General features: G+C 44.6%; 2 protein-coding genes across 7 annotated transcripts; one reads left to right on the top strand and one right to left on the bottom strand.

Moving 5' to 3' along the window:
- Nucleotides 1-540: 540 nt before the first annotated feature.
- On the top strand, nt 541-2,470 carry LOC121599514 (eukaryotic translation initiation factor 2 subunit 1). The gene is made up of 4 exons (XM_041927384.1): nt 541-652; nt 961-1,447; nt 1,537-1,769; nt 1,839-2,470. Exons 2-4 carry the CDS (start codon nt 984-986, stop codon nt 2,165-2,167), a joined length of 1,026 nt encoding a protein of 341 aa, XP_041783318.1. The 5' UTR covers nt 541-652; nt 961-983; the 3' UTR covers nt 2,168-2,470.
- Nucleotides 2,471-2,479: 9 nt separating this feature from the next.
- LOC121599513 (reticulon-4-interacting protein 1, mitochondrial-like) lies at nt 2,480-5,879 on the bottom strand. Of its 6 annotated transcripts, none has more exons than XM_041927379.1 (8): nt 5,770-5,879; nt 5,460-5,685; nt 4,823-4,903; nt 4,588-4,741; nt 3,812-4,525; nt 3,695-3,703; nt 3,053-3,447; nt 2,480-2,973 (listed from the first exon to the last, which is right to left on the bottom strand). In XM_041927379.1, the coding sequence occupies exons 2-8, from the start codon at nt 5,505-5,507 to the stop codon at nt 2,887-2,889; spliced, it is 1,488 nt and encodes a 495-aa protein (XP_041783313.1). In that variant the 5' UTR covers nt 5,508-5,685; nt 5,770-5,879; the 3' UTR covers nt 2,480-2,886. The 6 variants fall into 6 exon arrangements, with proteins under 6 accessions (XP_041783313.1, XP_041783315.1, XP_041783316.1 ...); XM_041927381.1 differs by having other exon boundaries at nt 4,823-5,120; nt 5,766-5,877; XM_041927382.1 differs by having other exon boundaries at nt 4,823-5,095; nt 5,766-5,877.
- Between the last annotated feature and the right edge of the window lie 19,581 nt (nt 5,880-25,460).

Raw genomic sequence — 25,460 nt, 5'->3', positions numbered from 1 at the left:
TAGCGATGCATAACTTTAATGCGAAACCATACAACAGTACAGAGGAAATGAGAAAGCTCTCCTCCAAGCGAGGAAGCTCCACAGGTTGGGTATCCCACAAACAGATGGCGCCACCAGCTTTTTTGCTATTTTTAGAATGCATGAGTCGTTTGCCGTCTGCTAAACGAAGTCTTTCTATATTCCGTTTAGGTAGAGAATTTGAGGCGTTTAGAAGCCGTTTAGTGGTCGTTTAGTGGATTTGTGGCACTTGGGTATTTTGACAGACGCATCACGTCGTGCGTCGGAATAGAATTTTTTCTACTTTGACGCTACGTCGGGCGTCGTTAACGCACGCGTCTGTCAAATCCCATACATTTTGGCAAAATCGCAACGCATTGCGTTGGAACAACGCCGGTAAAACAGTCCGGAGTAACTCCAAGTCCGACTCCGAGGGGTACCGGTGTCGGATCGATCCGACACCGGGAAAAAATCGTATTTACCCATCACTAGTTTTAACCTACCGAAAACTACCGATAAAATTTTGATGCGCCGAAAACCGCCAAAATAATCTGGCCACACTGGTTGTTTTCTCTCCCTCTGTCACTGTCATCCAAGGCGTTTGCCACATGTGAAATTGCATCAGCTCTTTTAACACAGTTTTTCGTGGTAAAAAGTGAGTATTTTTCGCTAAAACCAAGTGAAACACGACCGTGAACCTTCGGGCAAATGCAAGAGTGTCGTTTTTAAGCCGCCAGCCCTTTGAATTTCATTGTTTCGGCCACGACCGACACCGTCCTGTGCGAAGGGTTGCGGGCGCTGAATGCTGGCTGCGCCGCCTACCAATACCACTGTAGCTGTGTAGCTAACTGACCGGCATTCCATACGCGGAGTGCGCCGGAATACAAAAAAAAAAATCTGCCAACGAGTGAAACACAAGAAAAACATGAACCACTAACAGTTCGAAACGATTTCTATTTGCAGGACTTGCAAGCAACGGCAGCAACATGACGTTATCGTGTCGGTTTTACAAACAAAAGTACCCGGAGGTGGAGGATGTGGTGATGGTGAACGTGCGCTCGATCGCCGAGATGGGCGCGTACGTCTACCTGCTCGAGTACAACAACATCGAGGGCATGATACTGCTGTCCGAGCTGTCCCGCCGGCGCATCCGCTCGATCAACAAACTGATCCGCGTCGGCAAAACGGAACCGGTGGTGGTGATCCGCGTCGACAAAAACAAGGGCTACATCGATCTGTCCAAGCGGCGCGTCTCGCCCGAGGACGTGGAGAAGTGTACGGAGCGGTTCTCCAAGGCGAAGGCGGTCAACTCGATCCTGCGCCACGTGGCCGACATTATGGGCTTCGACAACCAGAAGCTGGAGGAGCTGTACGAGAAGACGGCGTGGTACTTCGAGGAGAAGCACAACTACAAAGTGACCGCGTTCGATGTGTTCAAGCAGTGTGCCGTGTATGTGTGTCCTCCTGTTCGTTTCGGTTGTGCGTGGTTAAGCTAACGGACTGTTGGTGGTGTTCTCCTCCCATTTTTTTTTCTTCTAGTGATCCTTCGCTGCTGGACGAGTGCGGCCTCGAGCCGGAGGTGAAAGAATCGCTGCTCAGCAACATCCAGCGCAAGCTCGTGTCGCAGGCGGTGAAAATTCGGGCCGACATCGAGTGCGCCTGCTACGGGTACGAGGGTATCGATGCCGTCAAGACGGCGCTCCGTGCCGGGCTGGCACTGTCCACGGAAGAGCTGCCGATTAAGATTAACCTCATCGCTCCCCCGCTCTACGGTATGTGTGTGTGTGTGGCGGAAAAATCAATCACACGATGTTGCTCACGTTTTCTTTCCCCCCTTTTAGTAATGACCACATCCACGCCGGAAAAGGCGGACGGACTGAAGGCGCTCGAATCGGCAATTGAGGTGATCAAAGAGACGATCGAGAAGCTCGGCGGTGTGTTCAAGGTGCAGATGGCACCGAAGGTGGTGACCGCCACCGATGAGGCAGATCTGGCACGGAAGATGGAGCGGGCCGAGGCAGAGAACGCCGAAGTGTCCGGCGACGAGGAGGATGACAACGAGGTGGGCATCAAGTACAAGATGGACGACGACGGTGCCGACGACAAGGACGATAAGGATATCGAGTTCGAGGGTAGCGGCGACGAGGAGGACGACAAGCAGGAGGAATAATTTGGCACACAGCATGTTGAGGAGCATGGGGAGCATGGGAATGATAGTGGTGGTGGTGGTGGAGATGACGATGCACATCATCCTGCCGGCCGCCGCTAGCCGCGGTGTAAAGATTCCGTTGATGAATAATCGTCGGGCGTGGAAAAGCGTTCGCCGGAAAAAGGAAAAGTCGATTGGATGATGGTGGTTCGCTTCTGCAAAAGCAACCCAATTTTCCTCCAATTTTCCTCCACACATTTACACACTACAACACACGTGGATGATTTGTATTAAATCGGTATAAATAACATTCTAAACTCCGAACGCTTGGACTTGGTCTTTGCACGCTTTCTCTTTGTTTATTACTTTTTTTTATTCTCGATTATCGAATCGTTGTCGAAAAAACCGACCGTGCGTGCGGTGCCCCCCCCCCCTTCCGCGAGAAAAATCGATGGCCAAAAAACGGGGGCCCAGTCTGGTCTGGTCGGAAGATATGTAATTAGAAAATCGTGGCTAAAAAATTGGACCTAATCAGTTTAAAAACAACAAACAAACAAACAAACAAAACATCTATCTAAGTATAATCAGCCGGTTGCGTGGGGAAGAAAACGGTTTCGTAGAAAAAAAGAAGAAAAATGAAGGCTTTCATCGTAGCATGCCAAGATATTCCCTATTCAGTCAGTGGTCGGGCAAGCAATCGGGGCAGTGGTGATGCTAATCGTAGCCTACTCCGCTTCCGTCTACCGGAAGCTGATGATCGTACTGCCGATGCTTTTCTCGCTGCAAATGTGTTCCAGCGCTCGTTCCACTTCGTTCGGTGTGTAGACCTAAAAGCAGGGGGGAAAAAGAAGCTCAAGACAAAGACGAATAATCAAAACCACCAGCAAAAAAAAAAAAAACCGTTACCCGATCGACCACCGTTTTGAGCGTTTCATCGTTCACGAAGCCGGCCAACCGTTCCAGCACCAAATGGCACAGGTGTGTGCCGCCCCAGTCGACGCTGGTGCGAAACAGCACCGCGGCCACCTTCCGGCACCGCACGTACGTGCCGAGAAAGAAGCGCCCGACCACGCCGTAATCGTCGGTGGACTGTTCCGGCTCGACCGCGTCCACTATCACACCGTCTTTGGTAAGGAACTTTTCGAGAAACTTGTAATCGTACCCGAGCCGGGTGGTGAGAAAGATGTAGTGGAACTTGGGCCGCGACGTCAGCTCGTTGATAAAGTTGGACTTTTCCACGTTCACGTCGATAAAGTTCGACCGGAAGTGCTCGTTGTCGAAGGTGATGATGTCTGCCGCACCTGTGGGATTTTGGGGGAGGAAAAATGGGGACGTTTGTTTGTGGATCAGTAGCACAATAAGAAGAGTTTTTACAAGCAGCTTTAAGGTTGATTTTTCTTTTCGCAATTAAATGTTATCCAAGGGCTGCACAATTTGGAAATTATTAAATTCTAAAAACTCAAAACACTTTCATTCGGCCCTGACATAACATGGAATTGCTGGTAACGTGCTTAGGTTAGAGAGAGAGAAAAAAAACTGGCCATTTACCTCTTTCCTCTTGCAGAGCAATCGAAACGAAAATCGAAACAAGAGTACATTAGCTTCTACCACTACCACCTTCTGCCTTCCCTGAGGCCACCGTCACCAAACTCGGCCTATACTTACCGAGATTGTTAATCACCGGCACCGAGCGCGTGTGGCAGGTGGCCGTCACGTGGGCGCCCCACTTGTGCACCAGCTGCGTGATGACGCACCCGACCGGCGAGCAGGCGTCCTGCACCAGAATCTGCCGCCCCTTGCACGTGTGCTCGGTCAGGTTGTGCTCGTCCAGCAGGTTAAGCGCGATCGAACCACTGTACGGCAGGCTGGCCGCACCCTCGAACCCAATCAGAAACGGTTTGCGCGAGACGCGCGTTTCCGGCACGACCACAAACTCGGACGCCACGCCCGGCTCGTACCAGTGCGTCGCGAGCCACACCTCGTCCCCGATCTCTAGCCCGCTCTTCGAGGCGGTACCGACCGCTTCTACGATTCCGGCGCAGGAACGTCCCAGCACGAGCGGCAGCTCCGGATCGTACGTACTGTTGTAGGTGCGTATCATGCGGCGCAGCGTGCGCCCATACCCGAACGCGATGCGCCGATCGATCCGGTTGAGGGAGGCGGCCCGCACCCGCACCAGTATGTCGGAGGCGGACTGGAACTGTGGCACCGCCGTCTGGCAGACGACCACATTGTCCGGATCGCGGAACGAGGTGGACGCGATCGATTTCATGATCGGCGTGGGCAGGTGGGGTCGGGCCAGCCACATGCCCAGCATGAAGCCGCCGGTCGTACCGAACCCGAGACCGATCAGGATCGCGAAGGCGTTATTTCGAGCGACTGGAAAACGGAGAAAACAGTGAGTTTTTGGTGCGATTTTTAAAGCCATTACGATTACTTACTTTCATCGCGGAAAAATATGCGCAGCTCTTCGTACAGCACCGACGGGTCCAGCACCTCCCGGGCCGACGTCTTCAAGCGCTGCACCAGCTGGATGAAGCTGCTCCACGCGTTACGCACCACCGTCCCTGCCTCACTGTTTGCTTCGCTCAGGGTCTGGGGGTAAAAGAACCAGAAAGGTTGGATTGTTTTAATGTAAAACACGTGTCTATCGTCGACATTTCTGTTGTTCCTTACTCGCAGTGCTAGCGTCCGTCCCTCGTCGGAGTATTGGCGCACCACGCGTAGACCGCTTTCGGTTGCCATGCTTAGGTTATTCTTGGGATTCGGGACGAAATATAGCAGAAACGGAACGGGACACGGTTTTTTGTTTGTTTGTTTTTGGTTTTTAGAAAATTGGGCAGCAACAGCACAGTAAATGCACAAAAAAGCACCTACACACACTAGCGTCGATCAGTCGGTTTTTTTGTTGGTTGTTATTAGACGAAAGCGTGTTTGGCTGTGGTCCCGCTGTTATATACAGTTACATCGATAGCTAACGTTAGTAGCGTTACCATTCCAGCGTGCAAGCAAATGAAGGGGTTAAAAAAGTAGACACAGACTATATACGATACGATCGGTAAGAACACACCATTCGTGATTACATTGATTACATAAGAGATTTGCGCCGGTTAGTAAAACAGACCTAGGGAGTGGGGAAGGGAATGAAAGGAAGGGGATACACCACACCACAACGATTTAGGGGGGAAGAATGGGGAAGGAAGGTTAGTGATTGCTTCCACCGACAACAAACATCCAAAGCACACGGGAAAGCCACATCGAAACCACTCTCCTCCTGCTAGGGGCAGGACCCGCGCAAGGGTTTGCGCATTACCTTTACGGCACCGACCACATCACCCACTCGCTGTTTGGCCGCATCCATTTGGTGGGGTTAGTTCGGGCTTGCTGCCGCCACACACGGTATCGTATCCCGCTGTACTGTAACTATTTGCTCACTCCTGCCTGTACCCATGCAATGCTGTGGCCGTGTTTCATGTCCTTCCGTTCGCGTGCTGGCACAACAGTGTCTGTCTGTCTCTTTACAATTTCATTGTTTTGTCCTAAAAAAAGAGACACACAAAGGGTTAGCTTTGAAGGGTTGCAGGTAAAGTAAAGGAATTGTTACTACAAAATCACACACCCACTTTCACTAGTTTCTTGTGTTTTCCTTTTTAGCAGCGTTTCGCTGACTGTGAAGAACGGACGAACAAAGCGCACTAATCAAAACAAACCGTACCCGCACACTGGGCGCTGCCGGTGGACATGCGAACTGGACAAGGGCAGGTGTGTATTGCGACCGTCGAACGATACGACGAACGAACGATAGAAAACGAACGAAAGGAAAGCTTTCCGAAAACGGGAGCGCGTTTCGTTGTGTGTGTGGAAATGTTTTGATGGAATTTTAGAAGGGAAATTCAAAATCAATGGCTCAGTGTGTTTTTTAATTGGTGGTTAACACATTTGGAGAGATTTAACAGGGTTTCCCACGTTTTATTGGTTGGTTCCCATTAATTTTGGTGGGTTCCCATAGTTTTTTGGTGCGTTTCCACGATTTTTTGGCCATTTTCCAGAACTTATGGTTCAATTGTATTGAATTTTTTCAGAAAGTACCAATAAATTATGGGAACGAACCAAAAATATATGGGAACACACCAAAAAATCGTGGGAACTGACCAAAAAATCGTGCGAAACCCCGTATAACATGAATTAAAAGTGCCATATTGTTTCAAGGAAAAACAAATCACTTCTCAAGTGCAACAAATTCACTAAACGGCCACTGAACGGGTTCTAAACGACACAAACTTTCAATCTAAACGGAATATAGAAAGACTTCGTTAAGCAGACGGCAACCGGCTCATGCATTCTTAAATTAGCAAAAAGCTGGTGGCGCCATCTGTTGGTGGGATACCCAACCATCTCCTCTCTCGCTTGGAGGAGAGATTTCTCATTCTCTTTCCCATTCTCTCTGTACTGTTTTATGGTTTATGCATCGGTAGAACTGGAACGGCGATACGATTGTTTAAATAATAAACTCCAATGGAAACCACCAGCACTGAAGCAAGTGAGATTAGAGTAATGGTTACTTGTGTTGATACCCACGTATCTTGGCCACACGACCATTCATATAGATTTTTGCTCGGAAAGTTAGAAGGCTATATAGGTCATGATTAGATGAAACTTGTCGAAAAATATTGCAAGAAAAGGACAGCAATATAATGACGAGTTGTAATACGTCATCAATTGAGCCAACCAATGAAGGTATGGAGCTTTAGTTTTTTTCTATGGATAATCAAATTAGATGAAAAGTACAGCAATATAATGACCAGTAAAAGCGGAATCTATTGAGCAACCATTGAACGGGCCGTATTCCTGAAACACTTAGAGTAAAGATACCCCCAAGGCAGTGCCAGATTAATCTGAGTAGAGTCCTCTAAGCTGTCACCTGAATACAGGCTCTACTGACGCATGCAGTGGGAAAATTGACGAATGAATTTTCAATTCGAGAAATATTAAGATAACAAATTTGATTGTAAGCTGGCAAATAGGTCTTTATCGAGGTTCCTTACTATCTTGAGGCCCTAAGTGACCACGTAGCTAGCATAGTGGTTGATTATGGCCGGAAAACAACGGATTGGCAGAAAATGGTTCGGGAAAAGGATTGGTTTTAGACAACTTTGTAGTAAGCTAACGGTCGGTAAACTTTGCGACCGAAAGAGTCAAATTCTAAAGTGTTCGAAGAGTTTCACGTAAGGAGCCAAATATATAAATGTGCATAAATGTGTGATAGTTTCTAGTACTAGCCAATTTGCTTAGTATCCTATGTTACCAAAGCCAGCATGCAATTAGAGGTATTTGGTAAAAGGCATAGGACATATCCAGTCTGCCTAGTTCATATAAATATGAATTCTACCGTATTTCTCTTGATCAGTGAGATTTGGGGTCACCATATTGTATTTTAAACCAATTTTGCATAGGACAGAGACACTAAAACAAATCTCATCATTAAAAATACCCTAAAGTATTGGACCGGTTGTACGACTTAACAACATGCCCGCCATGGATTCAAGCCCCCAATAGACCATGAACCCACGTGTAGGAGTGACTATCCTGCTATGATAACAATAATGCACTGAAAGCCAAGCCCACTTAACTATCCAAAGAAGAAGCAGAATGTGTTTTTACTCAACAATAACGAAATTTCCATTCCTGTAAACAGCAATACGAATCAGAAATTGGATTTAATTTTTTTGAAATCTTTTTGCAATCAAAACTCAATCACAAACCATCGATTGCAATTTACAGTTTGGTTTTAGTGTGCTTCATTATTGATGACGAACTTCCAACAGTAGGAAAAAAAGTCGATACGGCCAGCTTTCACCGCCACCACGAATGATGAACGATTATGCACAAACATAATGATTTTTATTTGCTCAATATTTTTTGTGTATGCTTACGTGTGTGTGTGTGGTTGTTACATTTCGCTGTTAAAGTAGTCGTCCCAAAGTGTGACAAGCACGGAGCAGGTCAACCCAGGATGGTGGCGGTGGCTGTGCTGCTGTAAAGCGTTATTAATTATAAATTTATTGACACCGACAAAACCGCCGCGTGAGGTACATTTCAGACCACACTATAGTGTGCGGAGAGTGTGAATAAATTATTTCTTCTGCCAGACGCAATCGATCGTGTCCGGTCATGCTGACTTGTTCACATTTTTTTTTGTCTCCGCTGTATAGGGTTGAGCTACAAAAAAAAAAGGGAAAATGAAATTTGCAAACTACAGTTGCAACAGCGCTCGTACAAGCGCATTTGGTCATTTGGCTTATGCAAAAAGAGGTACTCTGGGGCACGGGTTGGTATAATTTATAGCTTAATTGTGTCGTTTGCCTCAAGGTCGGTATGGCCGGGGTAGGTTGGTGCAGACGGTGAACTGTATCCTGTTTTTCTCCTTTGTTTTTTTTGCTGTTGTTGCCGGAAAATGGATCGATAGCGGGAAAAAATACCCCGTAGCCGAATAATCACAATGAAATCGATCGAATAAACCGTTCAAATGATAAGTAAAACCCCCTTGCAGAGGGAGGGCTGCAATAGCTAAACCGTTCTTTATTAGCTTGTATTATATTCCTTCCACATAGCAGCAAATAAAGTTCCACGGTGCGAAGCGGTGCGTTACTGCAAGCGTACGAGTGAGTGAGCGAGAGCAGGAGAGCTTTTTACAGGGATGCTTTGCATTTTTAAATAATTTATCTGTCCGCCGCGATGCATAGTGCGCAACCCGTGCAACCCGGGACACAAAGTGGGAGGAGCCTAGCCGGGGTCTTTTTGTTTTTCTTCTTCTTTCAACCCGCGTAATGACGGAACAAAGAGGAATGGAGAAAACCGTAAACCAGCTTGAACACGATTTGCTTGAAATTGTTAACAAAAAGCGACTTTTTTTTTGTTCGCTTTTGTTGTGCAAACCCGCGTAGATCCTTTCTGGTTCTCCGCTCTATCTCTCTCTCTCTCTCATTCTCTCGCTCTCGAGTACACACACCCCGCGGTTGCCATAGCGACGATCGTTGTTTATTTGTTGCTGTTTGTTAAACAGCCGCCATGAGCAGCAGTTTCACGGCTCAATTGAAATGTAATAAATTCATGGGCTCTGTCAATCATGGTGTGCGTTGCGGTGTGTGTGTGTGTGTGTGTGTGTGTGTGAAAATAATTCCCAAGCTTTATGCTGATATTGCATTTAACGGTTCGGGTTAATAAGAGCTTTTCTAAGTCATAGTCACAGCTCGATAGACTGTTTTGAAATGGGATAGTTTTTACACCGCCAAAAAAAGCTCTTATACAACGCTTAAATAACTCTTAATGCACATACACTTCTTCGACTTCATCATCTCGGCATGTCCTCCCATCCGAAAAATCCCATCCGACCGGGTCTATCCCTTCGGCAGTCTTGGTTGATGATCTTGCTCAACCGCACCGCAAGGCTCTCTCGTTTGGTGGAAAAATCACAACTTTGCATCATTAATTAGTACATCCAGCACATCAAACCGGAGAGTCATTAGGTGGGCCAGCACGGCAGAAGTTTCGGAAAAGCTGTCGCCGAACAATATTAGTGGCGCGCCTTCGATTGTTTATGATGATGATGATTGTTTGGGGCGAGTGGGAGGCTGACTCACGCCGCCCAACCCAAAGATGGTGCTAGCTAATTATTCAAAAAAAAACCCCAATTTCTCGACATGCTAGATACAGTGTATGTGGGTGTGTGTGTGTGTGAGTGTGCATCACACACCCTCGACCGGACAATATACAGCGCAAACCTTCGGTCGGGTTCACTCGGTACACATGGCCACGCAAGTATAATGCAATGTTAAGTATGACAAATATTCACAAACTCTCTCTCTCTCGCCCGGGCTCAAAGCACGGCTTAGAGCACACGGGCCGTTTCCTCCAAACGCTTTTGCGGGCCATCGATGGTTTTACGCTACCGGTCTGCAACTGCACATAACTGCCGCCAACAACAGCTGGTGCCGACGTATTTGGCACTTGCAAATACTCTCAATACGGCAAGCAGCAGCCAATGCTGCTTCCCCGGGGGCACTCGATGGCAAAGTGAAAATTTGTAAATATATTTATCCTAATCAAGTATGCATACATTATGGACGGTCCGGCAGAGAGTGTCAGTATAGTGTGTCGGGCACGGTCCAGGTCCCAGTGCCGCGACTGTCCGCTCCCGCTGGGTGGGGTGGGATAGTGTGACCACGCTGGTCCACAACAACAACAACAATAACAGGGATGGGAAAAGGCACACTACACGGACAATATGCTCGGACGGGATCGGGATCGGGATGAATAATTTCCCGTCCCCAGTTCGGTCAACATAAAACAGTGACCAGTATAAGCTTCAGTGTCAACTGTGTTCTCCTCAGCAGCAGATACACAAACTCACACAACCTATTCTTCATGTACATAGTGCGGTGCAAACGTTGATCGAGCACGAAATAGTGGACGAAATAGTGAACATTTTGGGATATTATTTACGGGTTGTTATGGCTAAAGTCTAGCGAATGAAGAGACTTTGAGGAACTATTGCCATTTTTTGGAGAGTTGTTTAACTGTTTTTGCTACAAAATCCCAAATTATTGGAGCAATTCATAAATCTCCCTTTAAATCTCAACAAATCAGAGCTTCACGATGACAAATTTTGGCGAAATGTTTGTTTGATTATTGGATTATTTCTGGCGGCTGTTCTGTCCACACTACACCAGCACAAATCCCGCTTATAACCGGGACGTTGCTGGACGCTGTCCGAAGTCCACCAACCACCGCCAACAATAACAAAAGCAAGAACAACCTCATCCCCTCGGTGGCTATCATTTCGTCATCAATCTTATTACCACAGTTTGACATCTTTATTTACATTAAATCAATACTCTGCACTCTGCACAGCAGCAGCATCAGCGCTACCGTTTGGTTTGGTGCTTCATCTCGTTGGTCGTCATCGGTCAACCGAACATCGATGGTGCGTGCGTTGTTGTCTTACAACTGCCCCGTGCCCCGGTACCGAAGCTGTCCCGTGACAGGAGGTGTTTTTGTGCCGGTTGTTCATCATCGGGGCGCGTTCGGGGCGGGTTTCCCTCCAGCCTCCTCCCTGTGCTGGATCGATGATGTGTATCTGTCTGGTGCCTCACTCAACACACCACAACCCCAAAAATTGTTAATTAATGTGTAATATTTTTTTCATACACACACACACACACCGATTTAATATCATAAAAATGAAGTTCCACGCACAGCGGACGAGAAGTGACCAGGCCTGGAGGAGAGTGATGGTTGATTTCGGGCAAATATTAGCATAAGTTTTTAGCGGCCTGGCGATCGCCGAACTGACTACGCCCGGCATTAACTGAGCCGGTGTAAAAGAATGTATTTTTCTGTGTGCCAGTGCGTTCGGTTTTACATTGTTTCTACACCATCGGGTGAGTTATTTATGAATTATGGGAGCCAGGTTGGAATTTGCTTTTTTTATGGCAGAATTTGGATATTGTATGATTTATTTTTGTTGGAACCACGTTTTTTTTTGTTAAACTGTGAAGCTACCGTACAAGAGTGTGTATCATATGCCACAAACAAAAGTGGTAGTTTTTTTGGAATGTAGTTTCAAAACCCGATTAAGAAAAATCAGATATGATATGAGACACAGATACAGGGTTTCCCACGATTTATTGGTCAGTTCCCATGATTTTTTGGTTTGTTCCCATAATTTATTGGTATTTTACGATTGGATATCAATACAATTGGACCAAAAAACTCTGGGAAACGGCCAAAAAATCGTGGGAACGCACCAAAAAAATATGGGAACACACCAAAAATTGATGGGAACCAACCAATAAATCGTGGGAAACCCTGTAAACTTCAGTATCGTAGAGATTAGCAAACTGCACAAGAAATTAACCTGAAAGCCAAAAGGAAGTACATAATTAAATAAACAATAAGTATAGTGTTTCTTATATGCCTTGAAACAGAAAAAGTTGGCATGATTGGTCAAGAAAATAAACAAAATTTAAATGCGTTTAATCATAAAACAAACCAACAAAAAATACAATATCAACAGGTAAAGCTCTTAAGTCAATAGTATTACTCCACGTAATGAACTTAACAAAAAAACACTCAGAGTAAAACAAATAAAAAGCTAGGGAAAAACATTGAATACCAATCAATTGTACACAAAATAACAAAATCATCAAGCACAATAAAACATACAGTTTTGGTCAAATAAATAATTGCTTTCAATATATTGTAAGTACGCATTGCGACTGTAATTTTTAAGTAAATGTTTCAAACTTATAAAGAAAAACTAAACTAAGGTAAAAGAAACCAAACCACGATTCAAATATTAATGATGAATAAACTAAAGCTAAAATGAAACGAAGGAATACAATTAAAAGGAAACAAATAATAATAAAAAAAAGTACTAGAATGAAACGCAAAAAGGCTTATGAAAACACAAACAAAGCAAAAACAGTAGCAAAAGAGGAGACTTATGCATCAAGTTAAACATTAACAATTAGGTTGTTGAGTTGAAACAATGAAAATAATGACAAAAACACAGTACAACAAACAAACACAATCGTACTTTAAATGAATATATTCTATTAAAGAATACAATGGAGTTGCCTTAGATGTGTAAACTTACTGTTTTTGAATTTCAAATGCTTTGTTTTCATTTAAACAATTTTAAATCCTCCCATTTCAAGTGAAATCGTTTCTACAATTCGCTTACAACAGTGAAATAGGAAAAACAACATGAGCTGAAGACTGAAGAGCGACCGGCACAAAATTAGGCCAATCTCAATTCACCTGCAAGCGGCCGCATCGCGCGCTGAAGAAGCCAATTAGTACGCAGCGTTAGCGTAAACCGTGTTAGCGTTTCATCTCTTTCAGCAGGTCGGAAAAATCGCCTTCCCTTCTCCGCTGTGTGTGTGCGTGTCGTCTCTCTAAATGTTTTGCCTCGCACTTTAAGCTGAATAGATACAGTCAAGAGCGGCGAAACATAGGCTTGCTACAGTGAGCGAACGGTCGTGTCCGGGGTTGGTGTCCTGTAACGGGGTTCAAAGTGATGCACAACAGCGCGCGGGGTTTGCTGGTAGAGGATGTGATCTAGCACAGTCGGCGATATTGTAATATACCATGCAGCAGGGGTACCAACATCAATAAAAATTCAACCCCATTTCTCCCTATTCCCGGCCGGCTGGATTCGTCCTGGCGGAAAGATGCTTATCGTCTGTCCCTGTCTTCATGGTCGTGGTAGGCCAAGCGGTGTAAGCGAGCGTATCTGTGTATCTGTGCACATTTTTCCCATGGCGTTCGGGGCGTGTTTGGCGTATGTTTTGGCGTAGGTCGTTTTTCATTTAGTGTACATGTGCCTGGCTGGTGGTAGGGAGTCCTGCCATTTTCGCAAAACCACGTACCACGGTTCGCCAAAGCGGCAAGAATATTAAAACATTAAAATTAATATTAGCCAAAGCGACACGGCGGGACAAACACACACATCAGGGGCGGAGTCGATCGGCGGTCGGCCGACTGGTCGGGAGTTTTTCGCAAATATTAAAATATTTGCAAAACGGGCACGCTGAATGTATCATTTTGCCGTGCAAGTGTGATAGCTTTGGGTGATGGTAGGGACGAGGACGCGATGCAGATTTGCATAATGACAAAAGTAAGGGCTGGGAATGTTATTAATAGATTTTCCTAGTGGTTAGCTTATTGCTTTATTTGTGAGTTATTTTAATGCATTAAATCCACAGTATCTTTTGCTTCGAAAAATCACTCTGAAATTGAACTAATTTCCGTAACTTTCTTGGTAAAACAGGAGCTCAAAATGCGATGCGACTCGATCTTGACTTGTCACGTTCACTTAATCCAATTATGGAGGGTCAACATCTGACAGACGCGCGTTTCCACCGCGTGCTGCTGAGGTGTCGTCTGGTTCTGCTGCGCCCGGGGTGGCTCAGTCAAACGAAGCGTTACCGTGCTAATCTGTGATGCATGACTTCTTTTTATCTGATTTTTTCTCCTTTCTGCCTGAGGCAAAAATAAAAGAACACATCATTTCGCTTTTTTTGCTTCTTCTGCCCGTCTGCTGGCACTTCTGGCTTCAAAGTGTGTGAAGTACAACTCAGTGTGGCAAAGTCTCACTTCCTGATCCTGTGGCCATGGAGCTGCTGTGCGTAAGATTGCGTGAGAAAGATTTAATTAACTGAAAATGGCCAGCTTGCCTTAGCTGGTAGCTGGTAGGTGATGATTGCATTACCGTGTAATGAATGTTTGTTGTGTTTAAACAGGCAGAGCTTTGATCCATTAATGTGTGCTATAACAGAAGAAAGCGTAATAAAATAAAATAAAAACAACGGATTCGTCCCAAATAATCAGCTCGAGCTCTATAGCTGATATGAGGCTGTTTAAAAAACAATCTTGCCGATGTCTTACTTTGTGGCTGCTTAAGAGATAGACGGTACTTAGACGGCACCTGTGGCGCTTTTTTATGGAACTTGAAGGCTTGTTAAGAAAGCGTACCGAACTTGGTGGAACTTTATAGCTTTTTAATGTATGCCATCGGTACAAGGTGGCTCTTGTCAAATTGTCAAAGTCTGACGCCGTCAATCATCTCATTACTGCTGCACAAGTTAGATTAGTTCTTTGACGAAGGGATTTTGAGGGAATTATGATTGTGATTGCACAGTAAATTGTGGTACATTTCGTGTAATTTATGAATATAAAGGATTTAAAAATATACATATGCACACAAACAAAACAAATCCTGTTGTTTATTTCATCGATGACGCTTGCTTGAAAATAAAACACAAAGAAAAATAATCCCCGCTACCGTAGCGTAATGAAGCTGCTTAGGCGCTATTTAGAAGGACCACCTGGAACTTTGCTGCTGTTTAACTACTGCAAAAGGCGAATTAGAGCAGCGATCTTTAGCGTGCCAAAATGAGCTGCTTAAGCAATTCTGGCTATTTGGGGTGGCTCTCTGCAGTCTACAAAGTATATTGGTTTTTAATGGAACACTTAAGTGCTACGGTAATTTTACAAACAATTTTGTTATTTGAAACTCCATCCAGACGACTCAAAAAAAGCCTTCTAGAGCCAACAATTATTTGCCTTAATTAAATCAATGTTTCTCTACGCTGCAGGCCCTTTAGGTGCGAGCTTTATCTTACACAAACTGCACTGAATTTAATACTGGGATTTGGTAAGTGTAAATATCCAACAAAACGGCAAGCAGACTGAGCACATTTTTTCGTCATTCGTGTCAGACTAAATACTAATTATTTCTTTGAAGGATCATCGCTCAAAATTAAAACATTGCGAGGAAGGAAAAAAGATAACTTTGCCATCGTGCAATCATCAAAAGCTTGCCGCCACTCGAGCACTCGAGGCTCGAGCGCTCCACCCGACAAGCATCTTATCATTTAATTACTTTCTCTTGAAATCGCTCCCGATCGTTTACCTTCTCGCGCTCGTGGCAATTTTTTTTGTTAAAGAAAAGACATAAAAAAGTATGCACTAGCACAAGCACAAGAATCTCAAGTTGTTTTAAACTGTTCCTTAATTAAATTATGTGACAAGTTTAAATCCGCGTGGCCTCCCCCACTCCTTCTCCGCCATGTCAGGCCTTGCCTTTTTTCCGGTTGAGTTTTCCTTTGCCGCCTGTGTGCCTGTGCGGCTCAGGACGCAGGAAACGGGGGAGTGAAAATGGGTGTGAAAAAAAGTACATTTAATAAGCGCGGCATTCCGAATTGGGCGTTCGGGTGAAGGAAGCAAGAATTTGGGTTTGTTTCGTCGAGTAGCGCCACTCACACACAAATCAGCGCCGATTTTTTTTTATATTTCGGTTGTTGCTTCGTGTGTCCTTTACCCCTCGGCCGGATATCGGTTTCTTTTTCGGTACGGAATTGGTCCGGGGCTATTTTTTTTTTGTATTGCCACGTTGTCTTGCAGAGGAATGGAGAAAAAAACAGAAACACGATGTCCTGTCGCAAGGAAGGTGGAAATTAATTAAGCGCTTGTCTCAACTGCGTCAAGCGTGTATCCGGGGTGAGAAAAGTGTGAAAAAAATTCTTTTGAAAATAGAAAAAAAAACCAACAGAGAATGCAAGCAACGAAATTAAGCAATATATTTGAAAGTATTTAAAAGATGCGAAAAATCGGAGGGTTGAATAACACACACACACACACACCTGATTTGTTTGTTTGTTTGCGTGTATGTGTTTGCTTATTTTTACAGCATTTGCGTAACAAACGGCTAAACACTTTGCGCGAATTCACGCGTCCTCTAAAGCGCATCCGCAAGTCATGAACTGCGCTGCGCACAGTTGCGCTCGTGTTGCTCGTACTGCGTACTGTCGCAAGATGTATGTTGTTTGCCGTTGTGATTAACCTCCACCCTCTCCCTCTCCTCCCGTTGCACGTTTGACTGACCGACTGTTTGCCGTAAAATGCCGTTCACGACATTCAACGTCACTGTTCCGCGCGTTTCGAGCGCACAGGAAGCTGCGCCCCATCTGCCAAAGCCAAAGATGCAAAGCGATGGAGAAACACTCCGCTGCTCCGCCGCTGTGTAGAGCTCCCGGGCTTTTGCCGCAACAAGAAAGTCACCCATGGCAACAGCCATGTGAGCTGCGATGGTCGGGTCATCGGATGCAGTAACAATATCATTTGCATTGAATGGATTCATTCATTCGACAATATATAAACGTGTATAAATATTGCATTGGCAAAATACTTCTGCCAATCGCCGCCGGTCGCCGCCAGCTCCGTCCGCACCGTGCACCCTTTCCTAGCGGTCGCAAACGGTCGGGAAACTTTTTAAACGGTTCCGAGTATCGGGACTGCGGGCAACCGGGGCCGGGAAAGTGGGGCCGATTTTTGCCGATAGCGTAAAAGAAGCTACCCCTTTTCCTTCCTGACTTGCCGCAAGACACGTAAAGTGTTGGAAAACATATGTACCACAACCGTGGTACGCTCGGTGTGTCTCTCTGTGTGCCGCCATGGGTGGTGTGCTGGAATGGGAGGAAATGTTTGGAAAGTGTTCGTTGGAGGTGCAGAACAGGAAAAGGAATATTTCCGCCGCTGGAGTTTCTACTGTCGGCAGACAGTGTGTCGCATGCTGGGTTTCGTGCTCGCATGACTTCACCATCCAGAAGTTTCGGAGGATGGAGGTTAAGGTAGAAAAAGTTAGTCGCTAAAGTTGGAGAAGTTTGAGTTTGAGAAGGCTTAAGGTTGAAATTTTGTTTGGGTCGAAAGGTATTAAACTATATCTAACAAATGTTGGACAGTTCTGGAATGTGTTTTTGAGGTTGCTGTCGCGTGAATAAGATAATTAAAACAAACTATACAATCAGAATTTAAAATTGATCAATATATTCGAAATCAATGAATAAAGTCAACAAAAAATCTTGGAACATTAAACATCTTAAACAAAATTTGAATAATTGATTCCTGCCTTATTTATTTTAAATTCTTCAAAATCTGCTCCAAAACGATTGCAATAATAATCTGCAGCACTCCTTTCAAAATCACTTTGCCAACTCCAACACCAAGATCCTTACCAAAATCGTGCAATAAAAGGGCATCAGCTCGATACAGTAGCGCGAACTGAGGTGAAGTAAGTTCGCACCCTTTCAAATCCGTTGCCAATTGTAAGTCGTAATCGCGGCGGAAAGCCGACTAAAAGCGAACCATTTCCAGCATCACTCCTACTCGCGTTTTGCCGAGCTCTGCAAAACGCTCTCCCAAAACTGTACGGAGAACGTCACGGGTAGCAGCGCTCCCGTAGTGTACTGTATTCGTGCCACTCTGTTCGCGCGTGCATCAGCCCGCGCCGGGACTCGGGCCGGGGAGGTGTTTGCGATTTGGCACAATAAAAGCAATGAATAAATTGAATATTAAAATTTCTTCGCTTTTATTGTTTTTGAATACCTGCGGTGGTGGTGGTGGTGGTGGTGGATGCACTCAGGCGGGGGAATTTACGCGTTCCCGGAGCGCATGCTGTGGACGGATGCGGATGTTTCTGCGTTGTAAGCGGTAGTTGTCGGAATCGTCGGAATCGCGGTTATCCTTAAAAGGGGTTCACGTTTGGGATGATGCTGTGAGTGTGGATACTTGCCATGAAGACAGGCGTTGAATTCCCCAGCTTTAGAGCTCGTGCAGGATAGTGGGTTAATGTTATAGTTTGATATAGACATTGCTTGAGTTCTTTGTTATATTGAGCTTTATTTTCCATTTAAATTTCTATTTTGAGTTTAATCTTAAACTGTCTTTACACAAAAATGTGAACAAATGCAATCTGAACTACTAATGGATATTGATATGTAAAATTTTGACATTTTAGTACACCCATCATCATATCATCCAGATATTGGTCTAATATCCTCAGACATTGGCATCAGACCCTCGCTGTTAGTTTGAATATGATTATATTTAAGACCACTTTGACTCTGTCCACTTAAATGCTACATCTGACCACTATCCATTGCCCTCAGCAGCCTCCCGATCAGCATTGAAACAATAATAATATTCAAAGATAATTTCTTGCACCTTAGCCTACCGACTGTTGGCCGCTATCTAAGGCCCTCTCCCTCTGGGTTATCGAAGTCGGTCGGTCGGTTGCATTTCGCCGTCTTTTAAAACAATAGCCTCAGCAAGTTGACTTATTAAATCTCACGACTTATTGAAGGTGTAATGGTGATTAATCGGGCAATTACGATCGAAAACGCCCTTGTGAAAGAAACGATGCTCCCATGTCTCCGCCTCTGCGTACAAGGACACACCACAGGCGTGGTGGGGCCGTGATTTCTTTTCCAACCCGGTTCGAGTGAAATTCTACTCCTGCTTCACCTCGACCTGGGCGGGTTTGGTCCTTTGGCTGAGGGTTAATGAAATGCTTTTAGCCAAATTACTACCCATTGTCTTGTGGCGATGCGCTCGCTGGACGCTGGCGGTGCCAATGACATTGCCGGCGGAGCAGATGGGATGGGCTGACAAACTGTACCACGTTTCGCGACGGGACGGATGAAATGTGTCATGTCAGTTGATGTCGTGCTGGTTTTTGTAGTTGTTCTGGTGTGTTTTGAGCTGCTTCTTACCTGTCCACGTCAGTCTCGTTGTGCCGCGTTGAACTGCGTGGCGAATTGACATCGAAAACAAGATTACATGATTTATGCTGCGATGGGTAGCATTGGATATTATCGGGAGGTAGAAGGACGCTCTTTTTAATATACGTGGCTCACTCGCTGGAATGTTGATTTACAGTTTAGTTTCCCTGCCGAGCTGGGATGATCTTTATTTGGATTGAAAAGCAGAAAGAATGTAGCATCCATTTCTGAATATTGGAGAGATACATGAATATTCCTTTATGATTATTTGAAATGCATCAGTAAATAATATACAGCGAAACTTGGAATAGAGAAATCTATGAATCTATGGAGTTATTAAGGTAGCTCTTATGGCGTTACATACTGAAAAGTAAATACTATAATTACACAATATTCCTAATTAATAGATATGTTTGTTTGGTGCACGTTTCAGTGCTGTTTCTGAAGATTATTAAGTATTATTTAGAATTGATTTTTACATTTTTTTTCGATTAAATGTATCCAAACTTTGTTCTAATGTAAGTTCTCTATAAGTTATACATATCTAATTTATGTCTCGTGTTTTCGAGCAATTAATGCCCTCTATTTATCGCTCATTATTTTCAAAGGATTTATGGCATGGTGCCAAGCAGTCAGTGTAATACACACAAGTCATGCGTTCGAATCTATCGGCAGCTTTAACCATTATTACTCTTTCAACGGAAAAATGCTGTATTATAGTTTATTCTACCTGGTATGTATTGAAAAAAATTAACTTGATTAATGCCTATTATTTAGCAAATGTTTTATATATCGTTACTGAAAAGATGAGAGTATATAATGCTTGCTATAATATTATTGAATATCTAAGACACTTGCATAATTATATCATTAAATTATTGTTTCTAGCAGTTTGTAGCAAAAGTTTTCATAGATATTTATGATAATTTAATCCCTACAATAGGTATCACTAATACTGCCATTATCAGCATCGTTAATTCCGCCAGCTAACGAGCTACCAGCTACCAGTACTTACTACAGTTACACAGTACCTTCAATTGCATTTTTATTACCCCCGGAAGATTCAATGCGAACACTTGAAACGTGGCACTTTTTCCCCCTTCGCTGTTCGTTGTTGGTTTATTATCACAACAAGGATGTTCCAACGCTGGGCGCATTACAAGCTACCGTACATGGGCTGAACAGGCTCTGCATCCACCTTGGCGTAAAGTCGACTGGGAGATAATTCGTTTCGCAGACGCACCAAAGAATCAATAAGAATCATTTTGAATAATCAATAAATTACTCTTAAATTAGAGGCCAATGAATATTTTAGCGTGCACGGTTATTTATTGCCGCCCGGTGTTCACCCTGCAGCTGCACCGCGTAGCGCTCCCTTTCCCCGGGCTACAATCGGGTCTGCGTTTTGTAGCGCGAGACTGTGATAGGCAAAACGCAACCAAACAGCCAAGCCGGTGCCGTGCGAGCTGTTTCCTTACCGTTTTTAGCGGCCGGCTAAGTCCGTCCCTCGTGCTTGCCGGAGAAAAGTGGCAAGAATTTATTTACTACAAAACTGGCTAGACCTTGTCCTGTCCCTGTTCGGTACGGGGTGAATTGCCGAAGAAACGGCTAGATTGTGGTGCGAAAAAATCACTTATAAATCACTTCATTTGCTCCATTATGCACAATTATCGGCAATCGGGTCGGCGTAATTGGAACGAAGATATTTGTAATAGATTTTTGGGCTCCTGGAAGCTCCTGCGAGCCAGGCTGAGGGCTGAAAGAAGTGGCAGCACCATCATTGTGGCGTGTGATTGATTTACAGCTTAGTTTATTAGTTTCGTCTGATAGTGTGAGGAATTTTTACACCATTACGCGGTATTGTTGTACGAAGCTTTCTAAACGGGGCTGCTTTGAATTCGGTTCCGCATTACGCGCCGTACCGACACACCACAGCGAAGAACTGCAATCGCGTCTTCACTGCACGTGAATCCGTTCGGCGAAAAAAAAAACCTACCATTAAAGTTTTACGATCGCCACACAATACATTAGGTCGTAATAAAGATGCCAGAACTCAGTGTGCGAGCGGGTTCCGGACTGAACCTTTTAACAGCGGTGCAAACTACAAAAAGCCACAGCAACCCGCCCGAGTCCGGAAACCGGAACTTGTGTTGTTCCTCGCATCGATCGAACGGTATTTATTATTCTTTTTAGCGAAACAACAATGATCCATTTCCTGGCTTTCGTTATCTCGTGTCCGCTCCGCGCCGGTCTCATGCTCTCTCTTTCTTTGTGGCTTTTCTACAATTTTTGACAGGCTTGTAAACAATTTTCCCGAAGACCGGAGGAAACCGGAGCGCTTTGTAATGGACGAGGAGATTTTATTGGACGTCTTCCGCGGCCGCCCGGCAATGGCGAAAGAGAGAGAGGATCGAGAAGAATTGATCATGCCCAGGGCACGCTGGGCGGTCGCAGCGTGGCAGCAACCGGGTGGAAAAGCTGGCTAATGTAAATAAATGTCCCTCCTCCCACTAGCGCACACACCAGAGGGGTGTTAGTGTGCCAGAGAGTGCCGTTAAGAGGTCCTTTGAAGCGATATCGTGTGTCAGCCGCATTTGGGGGGAAGGAGTGTCTATATACCCCACCGAAAGGAGAGATCGGTGCCGGCATGTTGACACCCTTTTTTTGGTTGGTGGCGGGTTTCATCTGTAAACGAGACGTGGGGTCGTGGGATGGAGATGGGAAATTAGATTTGATCGTTACCATACCGTGTTGGTACGGAATCGTAAAACGAACCGTACAGTATACTACTAATCCTTTCGGTTGAGCAGAGCGCCGGGCCACGCCAGGGAGCGTCTAAATCGAGTGGAAATGAAATAAATTAGTCGCATCGAGAGTGTTATTCCGGGTGTAAGCGTTTCCATACACACACACAGAAACTTTTCTTGGGCGCTCTGCTCGCAGGAGACACGTCGTCAAAATGTACTGTAACACTTGTGGACTGATGGAATAATTAAGTGCGCACCGTAAATCAAACAGCGGCAGTGGTGAAGGTCTGTGCAGGGGAAGCCAATTTTTCAGCGTACGGTTTAATGGCACCTGGCCAAAATGGAGGAAATGGTTGGAAAGATATGCAAATGTTTGCCGAAAAACTAACACCATCGGCGGCCGGGCCTTTGCGGCCTGCTTCATAGTTGGTGGAGTAATTAGGCCCACCGGAACTAAAAACTCATTTGCACACTCTCGCCTAGTTTGTTGGGCGGAAAGCAAATGGATCCGGTGGCGGTACCGATTGTTGAGCGTTTTGCGGGCAATTTATCTTCAAGGCTTTGAAGATCCGCTCCCACCCGAGTGCCCGCCGGGCCTGCATGTGCCAGAGTACATTGCTGTTAAACTTTCCATCATTCCATCAACCAACCTGCGGCAGAAGAGTTTGCATTTCCTTCCACCGTCCCGAATCCCGTACGCCCCACCGGCAGAGGTAGGTAGGCAGCGACATCCGATAGTGAATAGAATTCATTAAAAAATTAACACCTTTTTATGAGCTTTTTAGTTAATAGTTCTTGATGGATTTATTAATCGACCGAAGGGCACCGGACGGACCTCGCCTCGCGCTTTCGCTTGGCCGCAAAAGATCACAGAACACCCGCAGGGGTTCGGGGTCCGGTCCGGGCCGGTAGCCGCCGCAGACGCAGAAGCAAATATTTGAGATGTGAAATGGATTAAGATGTTCAAAGTGCAGGCGGGCTAAGGCTAGCCCGGGGGGTCTGGGACAATGGTACAATGGTGGTGCAACGGGTGAAAAAAAAAAAAACCGGCAACCGGTAAGCATGGTAGCGTTTCAGCGTTGTCGACAGCTTGTTGTTTTTTTTGGTTGCTTCGGTTTTTAGACGCGTGTGAAATCGATGCCCTGCTGAGATGTCCGTCTGCCGTCTTAGCTCGTAGATCGACGTACAGTACGGTACGGAATAAAGGCAACAATCAATAGGAATATGAGTAGGTATATTAGTAGCATGTTTCTAAATCAGTTTCAATAACTGATAAATAAATACTGTAGTTATGCTCATATAGCTATTACCGTAAAAGTGAAATTTGGGAAATAAATTACAATAAAACCGACGAACTTAACCTTATCAACATTAAATGTGCCAACAACGCTATGCTTTTCATAGTTTAATGCCAAACAGGTCTAACGACGTCAGTTTTTTTATGCCAAATACGCAAAATAAAGAGGTAAAGTCTATTGATGGCGCAACTTGTTCGGAGTAAAGCTGTATGAAAATTGTTTTTATTTTGTACAAAGTTTTTATGATTTGGTTTAGAAGGATCCTTGCTGTTTAAAATATTGGTTCATATTCAACTTCTCTTTAAGAATTATAAATAGCCTTTTCAGAATTAATAGCTTAGAAAAAGAATTATGATTTTAGAACTCTAGTTGAAACAAAAAAAAGAGATTTTGTGGATGAATTTACATTTGCATTTTAAACTTAAAAATAAAAAAACCCATCAGTATGATTTAAGAATCAAACATCCAGACAGGGTTTTTTTTAGAAAATTGCGAAAATTACTAGCACAATCTTGCATTTTAATTTTGTGATGTGGAAAAACATCCGTCCACCACTGTTCAACGTTTTTACAAGTTCTGCTAAATGAACCCAACCGTTCAGGGTTCAATGGAATCCGACCTGGGCACCCACCTGGGACCGGGACGGTAGCGTAACGGCGGGAGCGGTCGATTGGAAGGATTGTAAAATCATCTTTCCAGTCCGATACCTCGAGCTCTAAAAGCGTTTGTTTGTGGCGATTGTCTTTTGAGCGGGGTGATTCCTGCCTCCTCGACGCAATCGTCCATCGAGAATAGCCAGTAGCGAAAGAGGAAGAGTATTGAGAGAGAGAGGGAGCAAAAACTTGACGATCAATCGTCGATGCCGGAGGACAGTCAACAGTGCTACCAGTATTGAAGATCATATTGAGGTAATATTTTTATTGATTCTATAATTTGCTTTACAAATTCATTCATAAGCCGTCACAAACGCGTCACACCGGTGGAGGGAATTGAGCGAATGAGAAAAAGAAGGTTTGTTCGCGACACGACCCAACACATGAATGATTTCAAATCTTGGATGGCTCTGTGAGCCGCTGGCCGAGGAAGCGAAATAACATTTACCGGGCCGGTACGGTTTGATCTCTAGGCGGAGATGTTTTCGAGCAAAAAACAACCCGTGACTTCATTCCTATGGAGCGGAATAATTCCCCCCCCCTCCCCTCCCCCTAGCTAGCGAGCTCAGCTGAACCTTGAAACGGTTTGTGCACGAAGGACGCGGAGATGCTTTATGCTGACCGCGTGGATGGTTGATTCGAAGCAATCGTCCGGATTATCGGCAGTGTAAATTGAAACGTTGTAAAGTCGTTGGCGAAGTTTATTGATATACACGGCTACTGGTTTTTTGAACGTGTGTTCAGGCGTATGGTGACAGCTTAAGCCCTGCCGAAGGTAAGCCGTTTGTAATGCGTACGGGCGGTGGATTGATGGAGCTATTTGTGGCGGATGGAATGCTTTACGGCAAAATAGTTTTCATTCCCTAGTGTGAATAAGCTAGTTTTTGTGGAGAAAAAGACTTATTAGCTACCGTAAGGTATACATTCGTATCAGCATTAAATGTGAGATATGAATAATCTCAGTTCTTTTTCATAGGTCAATGAGTTTTTACAATAAATCGGAAATGCTAGTTATTTTTGCTATTCATGTGTCATCTACGTTTGATAAAATTACTTTCAAAAAAGTTGTCTTTCAGCTCAGTACTACTACATTTCGTATTTTTCCGTATTTTTTGTTTCATTTTATTTCAATTAACTGAAACTTGCAACTTTTATGCCATTTAATAATTTGTCCTACTTTTATCAACTGTCATGTTGCTGATGATCAGTATCAATCACTGGTCAATCATTTCAATCTCTTAAATAGACTTTTAACCAGCCAGCGAGATAGCGACTTCATAGTGTCGTGCGTAACACTTGGACTGTCATAGACATCGTCGAAGGTTTGAATCTCACTGGAACCACATATAAATTTATAATACACCCAAATCATGGGAGCTTTTACCTTGAAATTACTTACCAAGCTAGGCTCAAACTCAAGATTTTCTTTCAATATCTTACACTTTTGACTTTTTTTTATTTGCACAATATTTTCATTCTAAGTTAAAAAACAC

Source organism: Anopheles merus, chromosome 3L (assembly GCF_017562075.2).
Source record: "Anopheles merus strain MAF chromosome 3L, AmerM5.1, whole genome shotgun sequence".
In the NCBI taxonomy this organism is placed as follows: domain Eukaryota; kingdom Metazoa; phylum Arthropoda; class Insecta; order Diptera; family Culicidae; genus Anopheles; species Anopheles merus.
The sequence above is the reverse complement of the archived record's forward strand: the minus strand, read 5'-3'. Positions and strand labels throughout refer to the sequence as shown.